At 37.0% G+C, this 22,071-nt stretch overlaps 1 protein-coding gene across 2 annotated transcripts in view; it reads left to right on the top strand.

Annotated features, from left to right (window-relative positions):
* Window positions 1-17,057, top strand: part of SACK1F (scaffolding CK1 anchoring protein F) — a 33,793-nt gene extending 16,736 nt beyond the window's left edge. The window contains exons 3-6 of one of the 2 annotated variants that reach the window (XM_007420006.4): window positions 3,922-4,043; window positions 6,267-6,970; window positions 7,127-7,252; window positions 12,181-17,057. In XM_007420006.4, the coding sequence (XP_007420068.1) occupies window positions 3,922-4,043; window positions 6,267-6,970; window positions 7,127-7,227 (927 nt within the window). In that variant the 3' untranslated portion in view covers window positions 7,228-7,252; window positions 12,181-17,057. The remainder of the gene's footprint in view (window positions 1-3,921; window positions 4,044-6,266; window positions 6,971-7,126; window positions 7,253-12,180) is intronic. The other variant, XM_007420007.4, reaches the window with a different exon arrangement.
* The last annotated feature ends 5,014 nt before the right edge of the window (window positions 17,058-22,071 follow it).

Here is a 22,071-nt window from a genome sequence, read left to right as displayed (position 1 = left end):
CTGCACCCTCTTTCGACAGCCACCCTGAGATCGCACACATGTACCCTGAACCCCCTTTCCACAGCCTCCCTGTAGTCACACGCACCCTGCGCCCTCTTTCCTCGGCCTCCCTATGCTTGCACACATGCACCCCCGTGCTTTCCTCAGCCTCCCTGCACTCGCACACATGCACCCCGCACCCTCTTTACCTGGCCTCCCTGCAAGCACATGCACACCGTGCCCTCATTCCCCGGCCTTCTTCCTCATCGCACGTGGCCTTCACCAGGCCTCCCAGGGCCTCCCCCACCCCCCTGCGGGACTGCCTGGATTGCCATCACTAAGCAATGCGGTCACATGACGTCATGCTTTACAACCGCAGTGCTTAGTGACAGCAATCCTGGTCCCAATTGCAGTTGTAATTTGAGGACTACCTGTAGTCTTCAATAAAATAACTAATCTGGCTGAGTCATGTCTATGAACCTTCTGTTGAGAAACCAGTTCCTGAGTAAGTAGCCAGTGTCTAGAGAACTAAGATTTTCAGCTCTGCTCAGTCTTGACAGCAAGATCTAGCTGTTACTCCTGTCACTACAGGAAGACAGTCTACTCTAGGAGATTATGGTTACTATGGTTACAACACCTCTTACAACCCCCCCTCCAAATTCTCAAGTTGCCCGTAACCAAACCAATATTGACTCAGATGGATTGGTTATCCCAGACAATGAAGCAGCTAGCCAAGCAGCAAGACAGAATCTAGTACAACTGTTAGGGCCAAACCTGAGCTAATCATGACAGCAACTGCTGTTCTACAACCAACCCTGACCTAATCATGACAACCATTGCTGGAACAGCAGCAACCAGTACAGCTCTCCAATACTGAGTACCTGCCTTCCTATGTGACAAATGTGATAGAAATCCAAGCAAATTTGATACCTTCCTTGCTCAAAATAAACAATACATCTGTTAGACTTCTCTAACAAGTTAGACTGGAAACAAGTGCAATAAGCATTCAAGGACATAAGAGCTTCTGATAAGTAGATTCGTTGTAGAAAAGCTAATGAAGTCAATACAAAAGAATACCAGCGCTTCAAATGTCTCAAAAGTAAGCCCTGTTTATAATGAAAGTAAGGTTTACCTTCCATGCCTCTTTCTTTCACCTGTATAGTATATCTGGCTTGAAGGCACCCTGTTTTGGGAAAGAGAGAACACCTGTCTTTTGTTCTGGTAATTGACTAGGCTGTTTTCTTATGAGAACTAACTCCCACACATCTCTCAGACCTGGGGATTTTCCACTGACCAAGCCCGTGAAAATTCCAGATAGGATTTATAATTGACCTAATGGGAGAAGACTCTTGAGAATACTGTGGACAGCCAAGAAAACAAACAAATGGGTCATTGAACAAATCAACCCAGAGCTATCACTTGAGCCACAAATGACAAGGGTCAAATTATCCTACTTCACACACATTATGCAAAAATCTAACTTTCTGGAGAAGGCTCTAATGCCGGGAAAGGTGGAAGGAAAGAGAAGAGGATGACCAGTAGCAAAGTGGATAGACTCAGTTACAGTGGCAATGAGTGCACTGAAAGATCTGAAAGACTAAGTAAAGGACAGATAGTCATGAAGAAAATCTATCTATGTGGTTGTTAAGAGTTAACAACACCATGATGGTACATAATCAATCAATGACAGAGGAAGCTGCAAAATGAACAACCCCATCTTTTGATGTAGAACACCAACTTGGATCACTCTGCAAATCCTGTGGCAGACCCAAAGACTAACTTCAATGACCCAGTCAAGAAAGTGACTGCCATCCATGAAATCCATTGCTTCTGATAGAATAGGCAATGCAAGACTATGCTGCTGACTCTCAGCTTTAGTTCAGGATATGAGCTGAAATGAAAGAGGTTTCATTGACCAGGGACTAGCAGATGAAATACGAGATGAACTCAATGATCAGGACGCTGAATTAATTCAGATCTGCCTGGGTATAAGGTGATTTCTGAAAAAACTGATTAAGAAGGAAAGACACCATTATTCTACTGCTCTGCTGGAGAAAAGTTGTGGACAAGTTCTCCACAATTTAGGCATAGGACACTTTGCATATGAATGCCCTGCTAGGACCTCATGCACCCTTCCCTTTTCTCAAAGCAACTACAAAATTCATTCTTTGGGGAAGGGGGACATTTTGTAAATAGATATCCTAAATGTTTCAAGCTTGGCTTGTTCAGAAACAAGGCTCAGAGGCTGGAGCAAATAGAAATTGAGCAGCTCATCAACATCTAGTCATTCTTTTTACTCTACAGACCCAAACTAGCTCTGAAATACAACCACAGGCCTTAGTAGAGTCTGACATGGACAACTAAATAAAAACCTCTCACATGTAGCTATGCTCTGCCCATTTAGCCTACTTAATAATTAAAAGCCAATACAAAATGTTTTAAAAGCCTTTTAGAAAGCTAATACATGAGCTGCAGCAGTTGTAGATGAACCTCTTCTGCTTATTTTAGTAAGTGTAGAGTTTTATACAGAAAGATTCATTCTCTCAAACAGACTGGATTTAAGCCATGGAGAGTTTTGAAGATAGCAGCAACCACTTTAGATTTTGCCAGAAATGAACTGATAGCCACTGTGGTGCTTTAAGCACAGGGATAATATGGTCTAGTTGCAGTTTTTCCAAAATCAACTTGGCTGCTGAATTTTCTACCAACTGAACAACTCAGCGCCATGTAGAATGCATTACCATGGTCAAGCCTGAAGAGTACTAGCATGCACCACAGATTTAACATCATTTTCTTCCAGAAAAGTATGCAATTGGCATATAAATTAAAACTGTTGAAAGATGGTTTGGGCTGTGGCCTCAATCTGGGAAACCAAAGAGAGGGATTTAAGTCCAGAAATACCCCAAATTGTAAACCTGCTCTTTATGAGAGGGTGACATTTATTCAGAACAAGCAGATTTAGTACTTTTCCAGCCTAATTGCTCTTCACAACTTGGTTTCATGTGGATTCAGTTTCAATTTATTATCCCTCATCCAGCCCTTGATTGACTGCTGAAGACATTCAGGGAAGCATTACCATTTTCTGAAGATATCACAGAGAAAGAGACATGGATATAGCAACATACTGATAGCCCTTAGCTTCAAATCTCCTGATCATCTAGTTCCGTGTAGATATTGAAAGACACTGCCAGCAGAATAGAGCCCTCAGGGACACCATATAATAGCTCCTGTTTCAAGGAAGAATAGTTTCTGATACTATCTGATATGTACCTGAGAGAGAGAAAGGGAACCAGTTAAATCTGTGACTCCAATTATCTAATCTATCCAGTGGAATATTATAGCTGAAAGCTCAATCAGTCACACTCCCTCTGTCAGTTCTCAGATCATTCATTAGGCTGGCCTAGGCATCCCCCTTGTAGCCCATCCTTAAGCCAGTTTGAAATGGATCAGAATAACTTTCTTTATCCAGGACTCCTTGCAGTTGAGAAGCCACTATTCTCAATCAACTTACCAAATCATAGTTAGTTAGGTACTGGCCATAACTGCTTGTTTCTAGGCAAATCCAAAGCAGGCTTCTTAAGAAAAGGTCTAATGATTGCCTCCTTTAAGTAAAAAGGCATTCCATCCTCCCTTAGAGAGACATTTTATGATCCTGCTCAAAAAGTACAGGAATGGTTAATTTTGTACCTCCACACAACCTTCTTGATCCTAACCTATCTAAGTCAGTATGATATAGTGGTCAAGCAATAAGACTGGGAAAAATTATTCTGATAGATGGGTGTTTGGTGAATAGCCCTGTCTACCATGGCAGTCATCTTGTGAGTGCACCCACCATATTCTCCCAAAACTCCAAATGTGCCCCCAACCCAAGATGGTTGCCTACCTCTAACATAAGAGATCATAACCTCCCTTTGTGTGCTATTTGTCTTTTCTTTCTATCAGAACATTCGTGTACGTTGCGTGACTGGAGTTGGGTTCTACATGCCATCAGGGAAGATCCAAGGCAATTTGGCCTCTCGTTTCTTAATGGTGGATGGTGAAAAAGTCCTAACTGGATCTTATAGGTACATATGACTTGCCTTCTGGAAACCAGAGCTTAAAACCAGATTTTTAAACATAAAACATCAGAAACTTGGCATTTGCCATTTTCCCCTAAAATTTTAGCATTTAAAATCAATTATCCATTTAGTCCAAAACAGTATTTTATCAATACTTTCCCTCCCCCTTTCTGGGTTTTCAAGATAGTTTTGGGCTGCAACTCCTGTTATTTTTTATCATTGGCACCCTGGCTGATGCTGATAGGATAGTTGAAATCCAACAACATCTGTAGGATTCTGGATTGTGTACCTTGTGTCAAGATTTTCCCTAGTCATTCTATTTGAGATCTCTCAGATAGTTTGAGAATGGACTTAGAACCTTTTTGCTTTTTTGTTTCATGATACAGCTATCAAAGTTATGATAGTTATATATTGTTTCCATTTGCAAAAGTAGAGTTCTTCCCAGTATCAATTTGTAGGGCCAGATACATATGGGTGTTGTTGCTCCTAAGTCCTCCCTATGGACTTCCCATAGGCAATCTAGTGCTTGGGAGGGTCTTATGTTTGCAATACACATGTTTTGCTACTAGCTCCAACATCTCTGCTGACATTGTTCCTGGAAAATTGATATAATTTCAAAAAACTGAACCCAGTTCAAATAAGAGAGCACATGCAACCATGCAGGACAAACATTAAGAAAATCAACAGTTTTAATATATTTTGCTATATTTGTAGATTTTATCATATTAAGCTTTCTTGTGAGGAGAAAAGTAAAAAGATGTGTTAGATTTCTCTATGTATGTTAAACTGAGCATAAACTTTTCTAGAGAATATTTGATAAATATATACCAGGCCACAACACATAAAAATCTATTAAAATAATAAAACAGATATACCCATTCACATAAAGGGAAACATTTTCATCAAAACAAAAGTCAAGTATGTAGCAAAAAGTAGATCTAGAAAGCAGCAATCAATATTAAACACTGCACAGTCTAGAAAACATAACTGAAAATTTGCAGTCACATCTTTACTACATAAGGGTGAAAAACACTATATCTCAAATTTGGGATAAGCTGATGTTATTTGAACTTCAGATAACCCAAAACCAAACTTTAGAGCAGAAAACAGTAGCGTGCTGACTTCAGTATCCCTAGATGCCTCCTATAGTGCTCTAAAACTAAAGAATTAATAAATAGTAAAATTTCAGATGATTTTAGTGTTCTCATAACATTGAAATCTCACCAAATGCATCCTGGTTATTTTTAATTTCTAGATAACCAAGATCAGCAAGGATGCCTGCTGCCTGAAAAGGTGGTCAATCCTTGCTGTAGAGATTAAAACCTATTATCACACCTAGCAGTATACTAGGGCCAATGCTGCAAATGGTTGGGCATCATCTGTGATGTATGCATTTACTTTTTTAATAACTTTATTAAATTTTAAAAAAGAAAAAGTAAAAACTAACAAGAACTAATATTAAAAAAAGAAAGTAAAGAGAAGAAAGATTAGGAAAAAAGAGTAGTCAAGGTCAAAAGTGCAGAAAAAAGGAAAGGAAAAGAAAAAGCAAAGAAAAAAAGAATTGACTTACGACCCTCCTCACAACAGATACAAGTAGCAGTATATACGTGATGTATACATTTATAAACCCATAGCTAAAAGCACAGAAGGTGACACACAGTAAAAACACAAAATCTAAAATCATAGTTAAACAGCTGTTTAAAAATAACAGAAACTAAAACTCAAGCAGGCATCACAAGATACAGAATGTAATGGAGATAAACTACTGAACACAAGATAACAGAAATGTAAAGACACCATATCGTTCTTCCTGCTGTCATATTCTATATTAACTGTCTTCAAGACAGCCCCTTGGAAAAAATGTGGACTTCATAGGTGTAATAAAAAAAAAAAAAAGGAGGAGGAGGCAAGGAAGAGGGCACGTAAAGGCATTCCATTTTTGCATTTCCTTATATCAGGGGATTTTTTTTATTTTTTATTTTTTTGCTAGCTAGGTTCCTGGATTATTCCTAGTAGTGAAGTTAGATACACTAATTTGAATGCCACAGATCTAGTCTTGGGAGACATTTTCTGTGACTCTTCAGATAACAAATATAAAATCAACAAGTTTTCTTTTACTAAGTACTTGATTAAGTCAAATCAAATTAAAATGTTACATATTCCTGAACAGCAAGAAATTAAAGTTTTAGAAAATAGTGGTTCTATAACAGCTTGTTCCCTGTTTTACAGTTTCACATGGACCTCATCCCACATAAACAGAAATATTCTTTTGTGCTTGAGTGGACAGCATGTTGAAATGTTTGACACTGAATTCCGAGAGCTTTATGCCATTTCAGAGGAGGTCAATCTTTACAAGGAATTGAACATTCCCTGTCCTTTTCGTCATGGTATTGGGAACCTTGGTTTTTCTTCCTCTACTGTGGCCCGGAAGGTTATCAACCCAAAATATGGACTGGTGGTAGGCATTCCTCCAGGAGAAATGATGCGCTGGGCTTCCCGTCAGAGGCAAGAATCACAAGAGAAACTAGAAGGAAGAGATGAAGAAAATGAACCAAATAAACGACTAGATAGTTTTCTTAATGACCTTATAATGGTCAAGCAGGTGCTACCAGATATCGAACCTCCATTTGAGGACTTGAACAGAGCAGAAAGGAGCCCTCAAAAGTTTTTTTCCCAGTTCCATTTGGACCTGAAATATAAATCCAAATCCAGAGAGTCTGTCTGTGATCTTAAGAAGGATGAAGTTGCCAATAGGGAGGTCAGTTCCAAACAGGATAAGATGTTTGGCAGTGGATTTTTCAGAAGGGCCAAGCGACCTCCACCTTCAAATGCTGATGCCAATTCTGCTAGTGGTGAGACTGCTGAAGACTTGATGGCTGTGAAGATACCAAAGGAGTGCCGTGCCAGTATTCATAGTACTGGAGGCAATTCAGGTAAATCTTCCTAGAAAATATTCTCACTTGTTTTGTTTCTACCAATGAATGCATGTCACACAATCAGGATTTCATTTTGAAAAAGCATACCATTTCCATCCTTCCTGTCTTCCTCTCTCCCATCCTTTCTGTTTCTAAATTTATCTTACTGAGTAGCAGGAATGCTGCTGAGTATCCTTATCTACATTATGGATCCAAAATGGGAAGAGGGTAGCTGTATGAAAGTATATTCTGGAACCCTGGCACTGTATGTGTGACCTCATTCAACAACTTCGTTTTTAGGTGAGTAGGACAGAGGCTAAATAGAATAACCATCCTTTTGGTTTCAAGAAGGAAGTAGATTGTCATCTAGAGTTACGTGAATATGAATTATATAGTATGCAATATCTTTCCTTAAACTGGCATAAAGGACTCAGATTAGAATTGCTGATATAGATTTAGGAGTTACTGGCATTCAGGATGCATCTTGAGGTACTGCAGCTGAATTTTAAATAGATTCATCTTCTCTTATTTAACTCTTCTGCTTTCTCACACCCAACTGAAAGTGTGAATAAGAGAATTTTGGCTTCTTTATCCATTGTTAATGGCAAAGGGTTACATGGGATTAGAAACAAGATAAATCAAGACAGGTTCACACCTGGGAGACTGTATCTCTCATGCACTTTATCCTATGAGGAACAGGACTCCAGCAGAAAACAAATCCTCTTTCTGCTGTTCTATTTTGTATAGTGGCTTGAAGAAGATAAAAAGAATACTGGAACAGATCCCTGTTGTCTCTTTAGTTTTCCACAATCCAATACAAATGAGATAATTTCCTTCCTAACAGTCAAGGAATTTGTGCAAGGGACTTGGGAGGAAAAAAAATCAATTAAACCACAAATGAGCTAGTAGCTAGTTAGTAATATATTAACTTTTGCAAAAACCTTTGAAATAGCCTATGGAACCCTCACAGCATTTAAATTCTAGGGCTACAAAAAGAAGCTGTTTAGCTGATCTCATGTCTGTAGCAACCCTTCAGCAGAATATGAGCACAATAACACTCTTCTTCTGTATTCTAGTTACTGGTATTCAGAGACATTTTGCCCCCACTGTGGAAGGTAGTACGTAATTATCATGAGTAATAGCCATTGATACTTTATTCTTCATGAAATATTTTCTCCTTCTCCCTTGTTAACAATTAGTAGTATAGTTTTTCAACAAGGGTGGGCCAAAAAAACACATTCACAAGGGTTTGTGACTTCTAGTTGCTTAACAGCAGCAACAACAAAAGGATCTTTTGTACATAAAAGTTGCCTCAGGCAAAACTAAATACAAATGTTAAATAAATGATTCTGAACTCAGATATGGCACTATTAAATAAAGATAAATTTATATGGTCATAATGCACTCAATGACCTTCTATTTCTTTCATTCTTAAAGTTTTTTTGTACTTATCTTGGCTGATAGAGCTTTGTAATAAATGACAGCGTAGATATGATCACCTTGAAGTAAACATACCTGTAGTCTACTTTGCAAAATATGAGTGATGAAAAAGTCAAGAATAATTTTCTGATAATAAAAATTACAAGGTTGTATACGGGAGGTAGCAGATTCAAATCCCAGGAAAAGCAGGCAAGGGGTTAAAGTTCCCTTTACATTTCAGTTTATTCTTGGATGGAAAATATTATTAAAACTTAAGTGAGTTGCAGAGTTTATATTTCAGTTTATTGCTGTTAAGGCCCCTTTTGGAGACGGATAGCCTATCTTGCTTGAAATCTTTATAGCACAAGCTGCACAGATTTAAGTAAATGTATTTTGTTACATTGACGAGAGGGCATGCAGCAGCCCCTAGTGATAGAATTAGAAAATAACAGGAGCTATGTCCCTATGTCCACCTACTTTCCTGACACATTTGTATTTGATATAAGCAATGCTGCTTTCTAAAGCATCTTCTCATTGCTTTTTATATGTATGTAGTCCAACCTTGTCTAAGCTCAGGAGCTGAACCAGGGTTATGTCTAGTTGGTGCTTGGTTGGAAACTTTCAGGAAATACTAGGACTAGACTGGGAAGCAGAAAAACATCCTGGAAAAAATCAGTGCCAGATTATTTCCAGATTGTTGCCAGAAAAAGTAGATGGATACGTCCACAAAGCAACCAGTGGTCAACTTCAAAGAGGAATCCATAAACTGGCATTATATATAGTTTTCCCCAATGCTACTCCCTAGTGATTAAGTTTATATAACAGCTCAGGTGCTTAATAAATATGTTGATATAAACATGAAAGATGTCAGTTCATCCAGAGTTTAGTTGTCCAGAATAGCTGAAAATATTGTAGGCGTCTGACTATGATGAAGAGGTCTAACAACTGAATACTAACACTCCAATATATTTTTTTATTCATCTTTGATTACAATTTCAAGGACAAGATGTGAAAAGAACATTTTCTATTAGAGGTCACAAGGTTGCTTGGTTAGTAATTAAATTTGTATCTTAGATGAAATTATCTTATATATCTACTTAATCCATCCTTGCCAATCTAGTTCCCCCCAAATGTGTTGAATTTCAGTTCCTATAATTCCTTGTCATTTCCAAATCCAAAGCAGCAGGCAAAAGATTAGTTAGAGTAAGGTCCAAGGGTCAAAGCATCACAGAAAGTTTGTTGGCTGGTCCAGGATCCAAAGTCAAAATCACAGGATTCAAGAGTTAGTATTTGAGGCACACAGAGTCTGGATTAGCAAACACCTGTTTCCAATGGAGAGGCTTGGGTTTACTGCTCTACTTAAATAGAACCAGTGCTGGTGTTGCTCATGGGGGGCGGGGTACAGCTTTTTTTTTCTTCAAGGAACCTTACAGAGTGCCTTTGCTCTTTTCTGTTCTCTGCATGGTGAGCCCTTGTGCTGGGTGCAAGCAGCAGCTCAGACTCCTCATCTTTGCAGACCAATGGCAACTGCTCTTGTTGATTACCAGACAGTCCCACCTCAACTGCCTGCAGGTCCTCAGGCAGTGGTTCATCTATTAACTCTGGAGCAGGCTGCTCATCTGAGTCTGAGCTTGCCTTGATAGTCAGTATGGCCATTAGTTGGGGAAAGTTGATCTATCTAGCCTGCTGTTATTTGCTATAGTTATTCTACAAATACTACAATCTTTTGCTTACTGTATGTCCAAGCTGATGAGGGAAGCTGAAACTGAAAACATTTGAATATCACCAGATTGCCAGTGTTTGTTCTATTGTAACTGACAGAAGCTGTGCAGGGCTCAGCTAAGATGTTCTCCATTAACAGGTCCTTTTAACTGGACATCCCAGGGAGGTGATTCAGCCATTATGCTTGTTTAATATTGAACTATGATATGGATATGCTAAGTGGGTAACAATATAAATTGCAGAGGGGATGCAGAATAATTTAAGGGTTTACTATTTGGAGTGTGAAAATGGCAAACAAGGAAAACACTAAGCATCTGCCTTGTCTACTCTACTTTTCTCTTTCCAAGACTAGTTTTTTAAAGGATTCTGTTCTATGCATTTACCTAGTTAACTCTGAAATATAAAAATAAGCTTGTTAAAAGGGCTGGCCCAATTTGCTACTTTAAGTGACCAAGAGAATACAATTCTTCCTTAGATGTGCAAAAACCTATTCAACTGGCAATTTAATCTTACTTAAGTACTGACAACAGACTACTGTTCTATACCGAGAATGTAGACTAATTTGAACTACACATAGTTCTGTTCTCTGTTACCTTACTGTATCACTCCACAAGGCAGCTGTAGTGAGGACGGCCTTTGCATAGATTCATCTGGTGTGAACTTTCCTAGACTGGGAGTCTCTTCTTATGGTCACTCATACCATAGTCATCTTGCATGTGGACTACTGTAGTGGGCTATACATAGGGCTGATCATGGAGACCACTTGAAAGCTACAGGTGGTCTAGAATGTAGCAGCACAAGCAGTTGTGGGTACAGTTTGGTATGGCCATGTAATACCTCTGCTATGCAAGCTGCACTGGATATCTCTGTGCAATTCAAGGTGCTAGTTATCACCTATAACTCTCCTTATGGCATAGGGCCTGGTTAACTGAGTGGCCACCTCACTCCCATCATTTCTGCCTGTCCTACAAAATCTGACAGAGGGTGTGCACGTCATATCCCATCCATTAAGCAATGCCATCTGATGGGACCAAAGAAGTGTGCCTTCTCTGTTGCAGTGCCTGCCCTCTGCATCCCCCACACGTTCTGCCCTCTGACTGTGCCATCCTTTAAACGACCCTTGCAACCCTTTAAATAAGTCTTGTATACTTGGCTTTTTCCTCAAGCTCTGGGATAGCCTGTGTCCACCCAGATTGTATTATGACATTTTTTTATGGTATGTTTGTTCCCCAAATTGTGTTCATTTGCTTTTTGTTTCGGTTTCGGATATGGTGGTTGTTTTTACTTACACAGTTCCCAGTCATTGCTGAATTGGGCAGCCTTACAAATCTACATTATAAAGAAATAAATAAATCTGCTTACAGTCTTTTTGAACAAATGCTGCAATGCAGCAGTAGTGGCACTAGTGTCACATGAATAGCTTGCTGAAAGTGTGGCTCAGGCTTCGCTGCCTCTCTTCCTGCTTGCTCAGTTGGGGGCCTTTCCCAGGACCAATGCCTGTGACTTACTTGTAGGGAATAATTAGGCAAAATTGTTGGCAGCAATAAGCAAGCATCACTGTTGCTGGGGCAACAGCTCAAGAGGAAAGGAACAGCCTGGGGTGATCTTAGGTGGAACTTTGTGGGTGGGCTGCTGCTACCTTTCCTATGTTTGTTCAGCTAGCATACCCAGGATGTCCAGCAAGAGAGAATAGGTATCCATTGTGTTGAGAGACATCAGATTGAAAAAGTTTGGTCTAATGCTTAAACTTATTTTAAAATAACACTTCAGAAGCAGAGAATTATATAGTCTGTCTATAAAACTTTTATTCATTAAAGAGTGCCTCAAAGGTACTTACAGTTCTAGTGATATTTTAAAGATTTTAAATTTGTGTTAATTTACAAATTAGGAATAGCTGGGAAAAAGATGCTCAGTAGTGAAAGTGTTTCTAAAGTTTGCTCTTCTTACTGTGTAGGGAGTATCATGTGCAGAAACAAAAAGTGAGAATCTTGTCTACATGACTTAGGATAGCAAAATATCAGTGTTCTTTTTAAACATGTTGTATATATATATTTTTAGAAACTTTATGTGTATATTTTCTACTACAGGTAAAATGAGTCCAAGTTCTCTCCCAGGGAGGAAAAACAAACAGTCAGTCTGTATAGTCTCATGACTGAAGAAAAACTACTGGAAAATTAGAATTCAAAGGGCATCTACTGGAATATACAATAGTGCATTCTTTCAAACCTTCAGTCTGACTTCCTCACAATGCTGCATGTAACCACTGCAGTGTCCAAGACAGAGCTGGTATTGCCAGTTAAAGCATACCTGCTGAGTAAAAAAATATGTTCTGAAAGATCCTTGCATGGTGGTAGCAATATTAATTAAATAAACATGACAGCCAGATTTTGGATTTAACTCTATTGCAATGTACTTGTTGAAGAGTTGGGTGGCCTTATAAATTTCTAAATAAATAAAATATGTCAAGGAGCTTTCTTCCTCTTTGTGGTACTCTTTTAAGTTTGTCAGGCTTCAGACTTAAACGAATGTTGTTGCATCACTGATTACTGCACTGTATTTTATTAATTTGTTGGGATAGAAAATTAAAAACAAAACAGTTATCAAACTTGTGGAAATTGTTTGCATAAAGTATTTTTTAAATGTATAACTTATCTATTTATACTTTTTAAAATTTTACTAAATCTTCTGTCCTTTCATTTTTTTCAGTAATCTTAATGTACGGGTAGTCAGCCTTCCCAAGAGCGCATACCATGCTCACAGAAGAGTAGGTGGGCCCAGATTCATAGGTTTGAGGGCTATGAATGGTAACAGGGAAAATTTAACAGTGAAATTACCATACTAATTCCTTTCATTCTATATAGAACTTGACTGTTAAGCCAACATAGCATGAAAGAATGGCTATTTAAATGAAGATCAGTATGAGGGATGCCTACTGAGACATATAGGCAAAATTCCACATAGCCTCCATAAATAGAACAGTCTCTAATAACCTGCAGGTAGTAAACAATGTAAATATTCGCTATTACAAATAATATGTAATCCTTTTCATCCCTCTTTATCCTTTTTAAATGTAATTATTTATTACATAGCTAAAATGTCCATTTAAACATCCACAAAAATTCATGCTATTTTAATGCCCAGTAAACGTATCATTATATGGACATTAAAACTTCATATAGGTGACACTTATTATTCATGGTTCCATTACCTGCAGTTTCACACATCTGCCATTTGTAAATGTAGATCAGATCTCATTATCTATGGTAAAGGGCTTCATGTATCCATGGCTTGGGCCCATGGTTCTGTTTGAAGGACTACTGGAGTGTGTTTTTTACATATGTGCAAAATGGATGGGTTTTTGCACAAGCATAAAGTATGTTTTCTCAGGGTTTCATTATCCATATTTGTTATCCATGGCTACAGCTATATTGTTATCCATGATTAAGGCTGTACTGCCTTAAACTGTATTTTTTTTGTTAATGTCATACCCGGAATTGCCTACCTTTTTTGCATTCTGTTCATTAAAGATTATTTATCAACTGAAAGAGAAGTGCAGCATTTGCTTTTTCAGCACGAGTTAACAAATATTCTGATTATTCAGTAAGATATCCAAAGAAAATGTCAATCACATTTTGTTTTGCATTTGATTTATGTACTGTCTCTGTTGCAAAGGCACTTTAAGTAACTTACTACAATTGTAAAACTTCTGACAATTCATTACAGTAGTGGAAATGGGGGGTTCAAGTTTCAGCCAGTTATCTATTTATTGGTACTATTTAAAACTGACTTAATAGTCTGATAGACACATGCACTACTCTTTGGGGAAACTGTTCATTACAGTGATTTCCTTTCTGCTATTAAAGTAGCCTGTTATGCTGCATGCCAGAGAGATTACCACTCTGATGAAAATTGATAATGCACTTAAAAATTGTCTCTGCTCTTTGAAAATGATAGTCTGCCTATATGGATCTGTGCCTCTAAGAAAAGATAAACATATTAAAACTTTTAAGCACATTTATTTTTAGAAAGCCATTTATTTTTATACACTATGTATTTAAAAGCCATCTGTATGTTACAATATTATGATTTTTGCATTTCAGAAAATACATGTTTTGTATATTATTTTAGAAATATGAGTTCTAATATTCTTTAGATCCCAGGAATCTTGGCAGCATCATGGTTTTTTCATCTTTGCAAGATATCTGATAGGAAACCGAAGCTTGATTGTATAGCCTGCCTCATCTTAATTTCTTGTTTATTTTTTAGACAAAATTAAAAATCATGATAAAATATGTGCATTAATTTAATTAAAATATATTACTTCAGGGAAGAGATGGAAATGATTGCCTTTGTTTCCAGCCAAATAGTGCTGTTCACAGCTGGCTTTTATTATCAATGTACAGATTTGAATTTTCCAAAACTTAATTTACAAAAAACATCACAATGTGTTAACAAAATATATGCGTTTCTACAGCAATCTTACAGTCCTGTTCATTTCTATTCATCTTTACTTTTGTACTCTATGAACAGCTTCAAACATCATGGTATACTCCAAACAGATATGCCAGGGGCTTGTACTTACATGATTAATTTAAAATGGAAATTCACAAAGGAAACTGTACAAAACATATACATGTGTAACGTTTGCATAACTGACCATGCAAATGGCCCTTTGGAACCTCTAATATTAAACATTATTTTGCATTTTCTGCCATAGCTAGGTGAATTGCTATTGCTCCTTGACTGCATCTTCTAACAAAAACATCTAACAAAATGTTAACCAAACCACAAGATGAAAAAAGTATATTGAGTATCATTTATTTTCTGCCTACAGTAGTTTGATTTCAAGTATCATCTTTCCTAGTCATATGAAGACTTGGGGAGGCATCGTAACTGTTACAGAACCTACTGTAAAGGCAAAACATTCCAGTTCCTGATATATTTGGCCAGAAGGATCTCAGGTAATAGGTGATCAGAGACAGCTTTTAACTAGAGAGCTATCAATGACAGCTCTGGGCTGAGTGGACAAATACCCTGGACAAGATACATTTCCCACATATGTGAATTTATTCTCTGCTGTCTCATGAGGGTCACATGGCACTTATTAATATATTTTTAACAACAGAAATTATTATAGCAATATGCCGTACTAACAAATAGCCTTTATTACTATGGAACCTTTCATATATAAATTGTGGAAGCTTTCATAATATCTATCTTGAGTTTCATTAAGAGACTTAAATGCATAGTTAAGAGGAGCATTTCTGTGTGAAATTATAATTAATTGATTCTCAAAAGCTTAACTCAGTTCATTGCAGCCCAAACTGCAAAGAATATTTAAGCACTTTACAAACTGTATTCTGATGTAGACTGTAGCACACAAAAGTGTATGGTGTCATGCATTTATTCTATAAAACGTTTAATTAGTTACCATTTTATAAACAGTATTACATTTTCAAAAACTGGCAGCATAGAAGTGAGCTATTCCAGTTTACCCATGTTTATATAAATGCAAGTCATATTTAATTATTGCATATATGTAGCATATGTCCTTTGTGCTAAATGAATTCTATATGCCTGAGATTTGTTTCATTAGTTTATCCATGATTATCTGGTCACAACTGCAACGTTCTTAAAAGTTCTTTTAAAAAATCTATTTTCAGACCTTGGATACTTCCTATTCCTCTGTAACAGGTTTAGATTAAATCTAGTCTTATTAGGAGATTTATTTCACACACTATTTACTTATTATAAGCCCTCTTCTGAATAATTCTGATTATTTTTGAAGGCCTTCCATACTTCATATCTACCTCAATTTCTCTCTGCCATTTTCTAATTAAGCATAGGTATAAAGCAAATATCTTTCTAATACTTAAAACATTTAACTCCACATACACATGGGTTTTTTTACTTTTTATATTTTCCAGTTTGGAAAAACTATAGAGTTATAATTTGAATTTATTAACTGCCTTTCTACAGAAAAAATAGTCAAAAATTCTTTCATAAAAATACACACAAAAGATGTATTAATTATGAAAACAAAAGTTTACGTGGCTGTTTGAAAATTCTGTGGTTTTGTCACAAACATCAAGTTTACTGACCTGTGTTCTCAGCAAAATAAACCCCACAGTCTGGTATAGTTTTCTCCTACACTGACATTATCACTAAAGGAAAAATGTCAATCGAAATGTGGTCTGTAACTAAAACCAGTACTAGAATCCATGTTACGGACAAAAGCTCTAGCCTCAGTATCCAATATGAATTTAGGCTGTTTCCTCTAACTCTTAAAAGCCTATTATGAAAAACTACTGTATTTCCATTTTATCTTTCAAGGGCAGATCCTAAGTGGATTTTGAAAAATCATTTCTCTGTATCTGAATCATCATGCTTATTATATTGTGTTTTGATTTTTAACACTTCTTGCTATACTTTTCAGATTTCAAATACATTTTACTGTATTTGCTGTCTTATACTTTCATAGTCTTTAAGTGATTTTTGTTTTGAAAGATTTCATTGACTTTTCTACATGTTATCAGCTTAGATTTTACTTCATTTCTGATCCAACAGAAGAATCCAGTGCTTTAACAATGTGTTGAAAGTTACTGGTCCATTGAAAATTAGACTTGACAGCTTCTGTGGTATTAGACATGTGCATGGGTGGAAGGGAAATTTACTATTTTTTTGGCCATATTTACGTATTATGTGCTCATAATACTCATTAAATGTGTGGAAGCAGCTTGTGAAATAAATCTCTGTAAAACTCTTCAACCTGCATTCTAGATTAATTTGTTGGGGATAACTCTTATTATACTTTGAGGTTGTGTGGCAGCCAATGGCACAGAAAATATTGTATGGGTGGAAGGAAGAATAGATTCAACTAAACATCAATATATCCTAGAAGATAATGTTCAAAATCATGAAAAAATGGAAGCTGAAAAGAGATAACAATCTAAAACATATCTCCAAATCAACCATGAACTACTTACAAGAAAGATAAAGGTTTGGAACTGCTTTCACAATCCTCAGACATGAACATTATTGAATATCTGTGGGGAGATCTCAAGCATGAGCTAGAAAAGTTTTGCGAGGAAGAGTGGGAAAAAATTTAAAAAGCAAAAATAGACTCTTAACTAATAAAGGAAGTGTTATAAAGCACTGACTAAAAAGATATCCAAATTTTTGCACTTGCTATATTCGGATATGGAACTTTTCAGTATGTCATAGGATTTCTTGAAAGAAATACTGGATGCTTTTTGGACAATGAAACCACACATATGAGAATCCAGTCAGTGTGTCTTTGGCATGTTAGGAAAATTTTGTCTCAAACTCTGGAAACAGATTCACTGCCAGTCAAAGTGAATAATACTAGATTTCATGAACCAATGCTTGTTCATGAAACTTGTTTGTTTTAATTTTAATTTTACAAGCATTAGGGGGAAAATGTTGATATGGGCCTAGACTGTATTGTAAGCCATCTAAACTATAACATTGGAGAGGGTGATATATTATTTTTTAGATTACAACATGTGACATAAGACAGTTCATAAGTATGGAACAAATAGGAATGTTTATGAATAACAGATAAACAGATAGCATAGTGTTTATGAAGTATAAATGGTCTACAGGATGGAAGTGATTAATTTGCCATAAGAAACTTGCTCAGATGACCATTTTTAAGATCTTTGTCTTCAGTCATTCCCACTTACAGTCAATTCTAAATTGTGACCAGGCTCAAATTTATCCTAATTTTGTTTCTGATGCACTGCGACAGTTTTCAGCACAGTGCCCCTATACAACCCACTTATGACTGGTTGCCAAGCATCCCACAATCACATGATCACCATTTGCAAACATCCCTGCCAGCTGTGAGATTTGCCCCGTTCGACAGAGAAACTCTCGTGACACGTGTGGTTCACAAAGAAGGTTTACTCATGCGTAACATAGTAGTCACAAGCAAAGCCAGGACTGGCTTGGTACAATTGCATCACTTGTTATATTCCCCCCTTCCCGCGCTTTTTCCCGCCTCGTGATCGCGTTGCGGCTGTGGGCTATTAGGCCCCCCAATGTCCCCCCTGATCGTTCATGATGGCAGGGTCGGTCAGAGTCCATTGTCCTTGATTGCCAGTCCCCCTCCGGCTGGGTTGGTCCCTCCCTGCTACGTGCAGACCCGCGGGTTCTGTGCTGCGTTGCGATCTTGTTTCGCTGCCCTGCGGCCCCGTTCCTTGCTTGCTCGCGCCGTTATCAGTTCATAGTTAAAAGCTTCCGCTGCGGTTTTCCTGTTTAGCTGGCCGCAGGTGGCTCGTTAATTAGTGGCGCTTTCGGTTCCTCTTTTCCCCGCTAGCTACCACCGGTGGATTCCGCGTGGTCTGGTTGCGAGCTTCCCTGCAACCCCGTGCTTCCCTGAAGCCTCGTGCTGACCGAACCTGACACCAGCTACCCCAGAAAGTCAAAGGGGAAGCCAGCAGGGAAATTGCAAGTCACTGGGTAAGTCTCCCACACACACGTACCCTCCCCCAGCCCCTCTGCGCTTGTGCCGGCCTCTCATGCATCCCTACGCACCCCCACTGACCCTCCCCCACACCCCTGCCCACCCCCTCACTCCCCCACCCAGCAGCAGCCCCTTACTTGCCTGTGGGGCTGGGACCTGCAACTTCCTCCTGGCTTTCCCAATGACTTTGGTTGTAGGAAGCCGGCAGGAAGTTGCCTTGCCTAACAACCATGGGATTCAGCTAACAACAACAATTGGGACCAGAATTTCCATCACTAAGCAATGTGGTTGCACTTTATGACCGCATTGCTTAGCAATGGAAATTCCAGTCCCAATTGCCATCGTAAGTCAAGGACCACCTGTAATTCCTCCTTCTTTTGTCATGAACTATTGTCAGTCATCATCACCAATATGGTTTTGGAAAAGCAAGAATGAGTTATATGGTCCTACAGGATTATGTTTTGAATTGTAAAAATTATTTTCATTTTAAATAGATAATCTTACTGTTGGCCACTTTGAGCTCACAAGAGTAAAAATTATTTTTTTAAATAAAATGAAATAAGGACCTACATGACATAGGCCTAGAAAAGAAAAATGGTAAAAAGTACAGTCAAAATTATAATGAAATCCACAAGACAAGGCGTGTGATCATATTATGCAGCCCTTAATTTATACAAGATTGCAGCTTGTTTTCACAGCAGCAGTTAACTGGTGATTGCACGGTAAGTAAAGAAGAATATTTACAATCTTACTCATATGTATTCAAAATATATTAGTTCAGTGGCATTTACTCCCAGGTAAGTGTGGACTGCATCCTGAGCCATAGTCTCAATTAAATCCAAAACAAATGATAAACGTATTCAGTAATTTCATGTAGGTGTATCTTGGGGAAATGATTTGAAGAATAATGACTGTATTTGAATTTACGACCATTTTCAGTCACATAAAAATCCATTTTTTTCAAATAATTTTGTTAAGAATTATAAATGAAAAGAATAAAAGCCAATACAGACTACAAAAAATGCAAACAGAAAAATACAAAAGAAAAAAAGTGTGAAAAAAGGAAAATAAAAAACAAGAAAAAAAGAGAAGTAACTCCCCCCTTCATCCCAATAAGTAAAGACAATAGCTTATCACTATCTCTAAATACAACATAATCTCTCTTCACCCCATATCTCATCTATTGAATAAAATAAAAAACAAAAATCCAAATGCTTCATCGGTCCTTCTTTATCAGCAGAAGTCCAGTAAGAGCAACCAGATGTAACAATTTTTTTCCTTTAGCCCGGGTCAAATAAGCCAACCTTGTATTCCTTTCCTGAGTTTTTAAAAATATCTTTTAACCCCTTCAAAAAGAGTCCCAGAGCTAGTTTTCTGTTCATCTGTGTTTCAAGCCAAAAAGCTTTCAGAACTTTAGCAGATTTATTTGTATATCCAATAAGTAAAGTTTGTCCTTTTGTCTGTCACTTCTAATAAAGTCCTTCAAAACCTTAACAGAGCTATTTTGTCTATCTAGTAAAAAAAAAAATCCAAGTTAGTATCCTGGTTCAATATTTGTATATCTCCTTCTGGGAATAAGTCATCCATCAGTTCCATTTGCGTGCTCATATCTTTCTCCATATGATTCTCATTACTTGTTATATTTAAGTCCCCCTTCAAAGTAATTTCAAAATCATCCATTGTAACTTGTTCTTGTTCTGTAATTTCTTTACAACATGCTTTGCCATTCTTGTCAAGAAATTTATCTATTTTTGTCAAGCTTGGCAGGCAAATATTCCCAAATTTGTGTTATAGATTTCTGCTCCATTTTCTTTATCCTCTACCTCCCTCTAGTGTCCAACCTTCAAGGTCCCCTTATCATGAAAAAACTCAAAACAATTGCAATTTTTCCCATGATAAAATTGCTTCTAATTAATTCAAAATTCTTTGTGGACATTTAAAATTATAATTCCAAGTCCATCTGAGCCCTTAATCTGTTGGTAAACTTTCTATTATAGTCCATATTCTGAGCACCCTTTTGCTGTTTAATCCAAAAAGTAGTATTTTTCAAAAGGTTTTAAAAATCATATTTAAAAGTTGTTTTTCTAAGGAGAAGGCAACTCACCTAGCAAATACAATATAACTTACTGTTCCAAAGGGTCTTAATCTTTTTAAGGCAGCAGAAAAAAAAAATCCAAAGTGGTTAAGAAGTGAGGTTCTGTTGAGCTTATTGTCCTTCAAAAGCCTGTGTTAACAACTGAGCAAAGATAGTTCCTCCCTTAATTCTCAGCCACTTGACTGATAGGCAAACAATTCCTGCAGTTTGCTCATGAGGAGCGGCTGTGCAGTCACATGGGCTATCTCAAAGATCTCTCCTTATTCTGGAGAGCATTTCAGCAGCCAGGATCCTAAATCCCACTGTCTCGCTGCAAAAAGAGATGTTTAGCTCACTAGAGCATTCAACCAGAAGTTCATATAAAAATCCATTTTCATGTTCAGCTTAAGTGTAAATAATATGCAAAAATACATTTTGAAAATAAACTAATTATCATCAGAAGTACAAACAATGATCAGTTAACTATAGATGGGTCACATGATTGGTCCTTTGTTCTGTGTCCTTCCAGGTTTTCTCCAAAGTTTTTTGGTCCAGCTATTTCCATTTTGATTGCTTCCTTTTGCATTAATGGCTTCAAAGGCTATGATTTTCATGTTTTCTCAGTATGGTCTGCAGCAGCACTTTATGAATTCAGCAGTCTGCATGTGTGTGGTTTGATTTCTCAGTGCATTCCAATATTCTGCTAACCTAGTATTAAACATTGGCCCTGCTTTTCTTATGTATGCTTTTTTTTTTAATAAAATTTTTTATTCTTTACAACAAACACAAAACATACATAAACAAACAAAAACATACAAAGGCATAAAAAAAAACATCTTCCATTTTATACCGTGTGTCAACCAGTTACCAAATCGTTGGTGCCCCTTTCATAATCTTCACTCATTTATATAAATTCTCATATCATCTATTCAAAATATACTTGTATACTTATCAATTATTAATCATTTGTAGCTAGTCTATAAAATCATTTATTACAAGAAATTTTAGCTTTCATTTTAGGATTAGTAATACATTTTTATCCATCGATTATATATGTATATATATATAGTAATTAATATCAAATTTCTATTATAAAATTTCCTAATCCATTACATTACTATATTTTCTCATCCAACCATTAATAAAACAAATCCCATGTCATATAAAATTGCTTATCTTCTTACTCTAATTTCAAATATCAATTTAACTCATCTCTGCACATTCCATAATTTTCAATAACTTCCTCCTGCATAGGTACTTTTTCATTCTTCCAATTCTTAAAAGTTACAGTTCTAACCACTATCAAAACATACTTCATTCTTCACTACATGTTTCAACAAGAATATCTCTAGTTTAAAATCTATATGTTACTATGTCCAACCATGTATGAATTTTAATCTAATATCTTAAAACATT

Source organism: Python bivittatus, unplaced genomic scaffold (assembly GCF_059951505.1).
Source record: "Python bivittatus isolate LINGU-HERP-01145 unplaced genomic scaffold, Pbiv_v1 ctg000330_np1212, whole genome shotgun sequence".
Classification (NCBI taxonomy): Eukaryota; Metazoa; Chordata; class Lepidosauria; order Squamata; family Pythonidae; genus Python; species Python bivittatus.
This window is presented reverse-complemented; position numbering and strand designations above follow the sequence as displayed.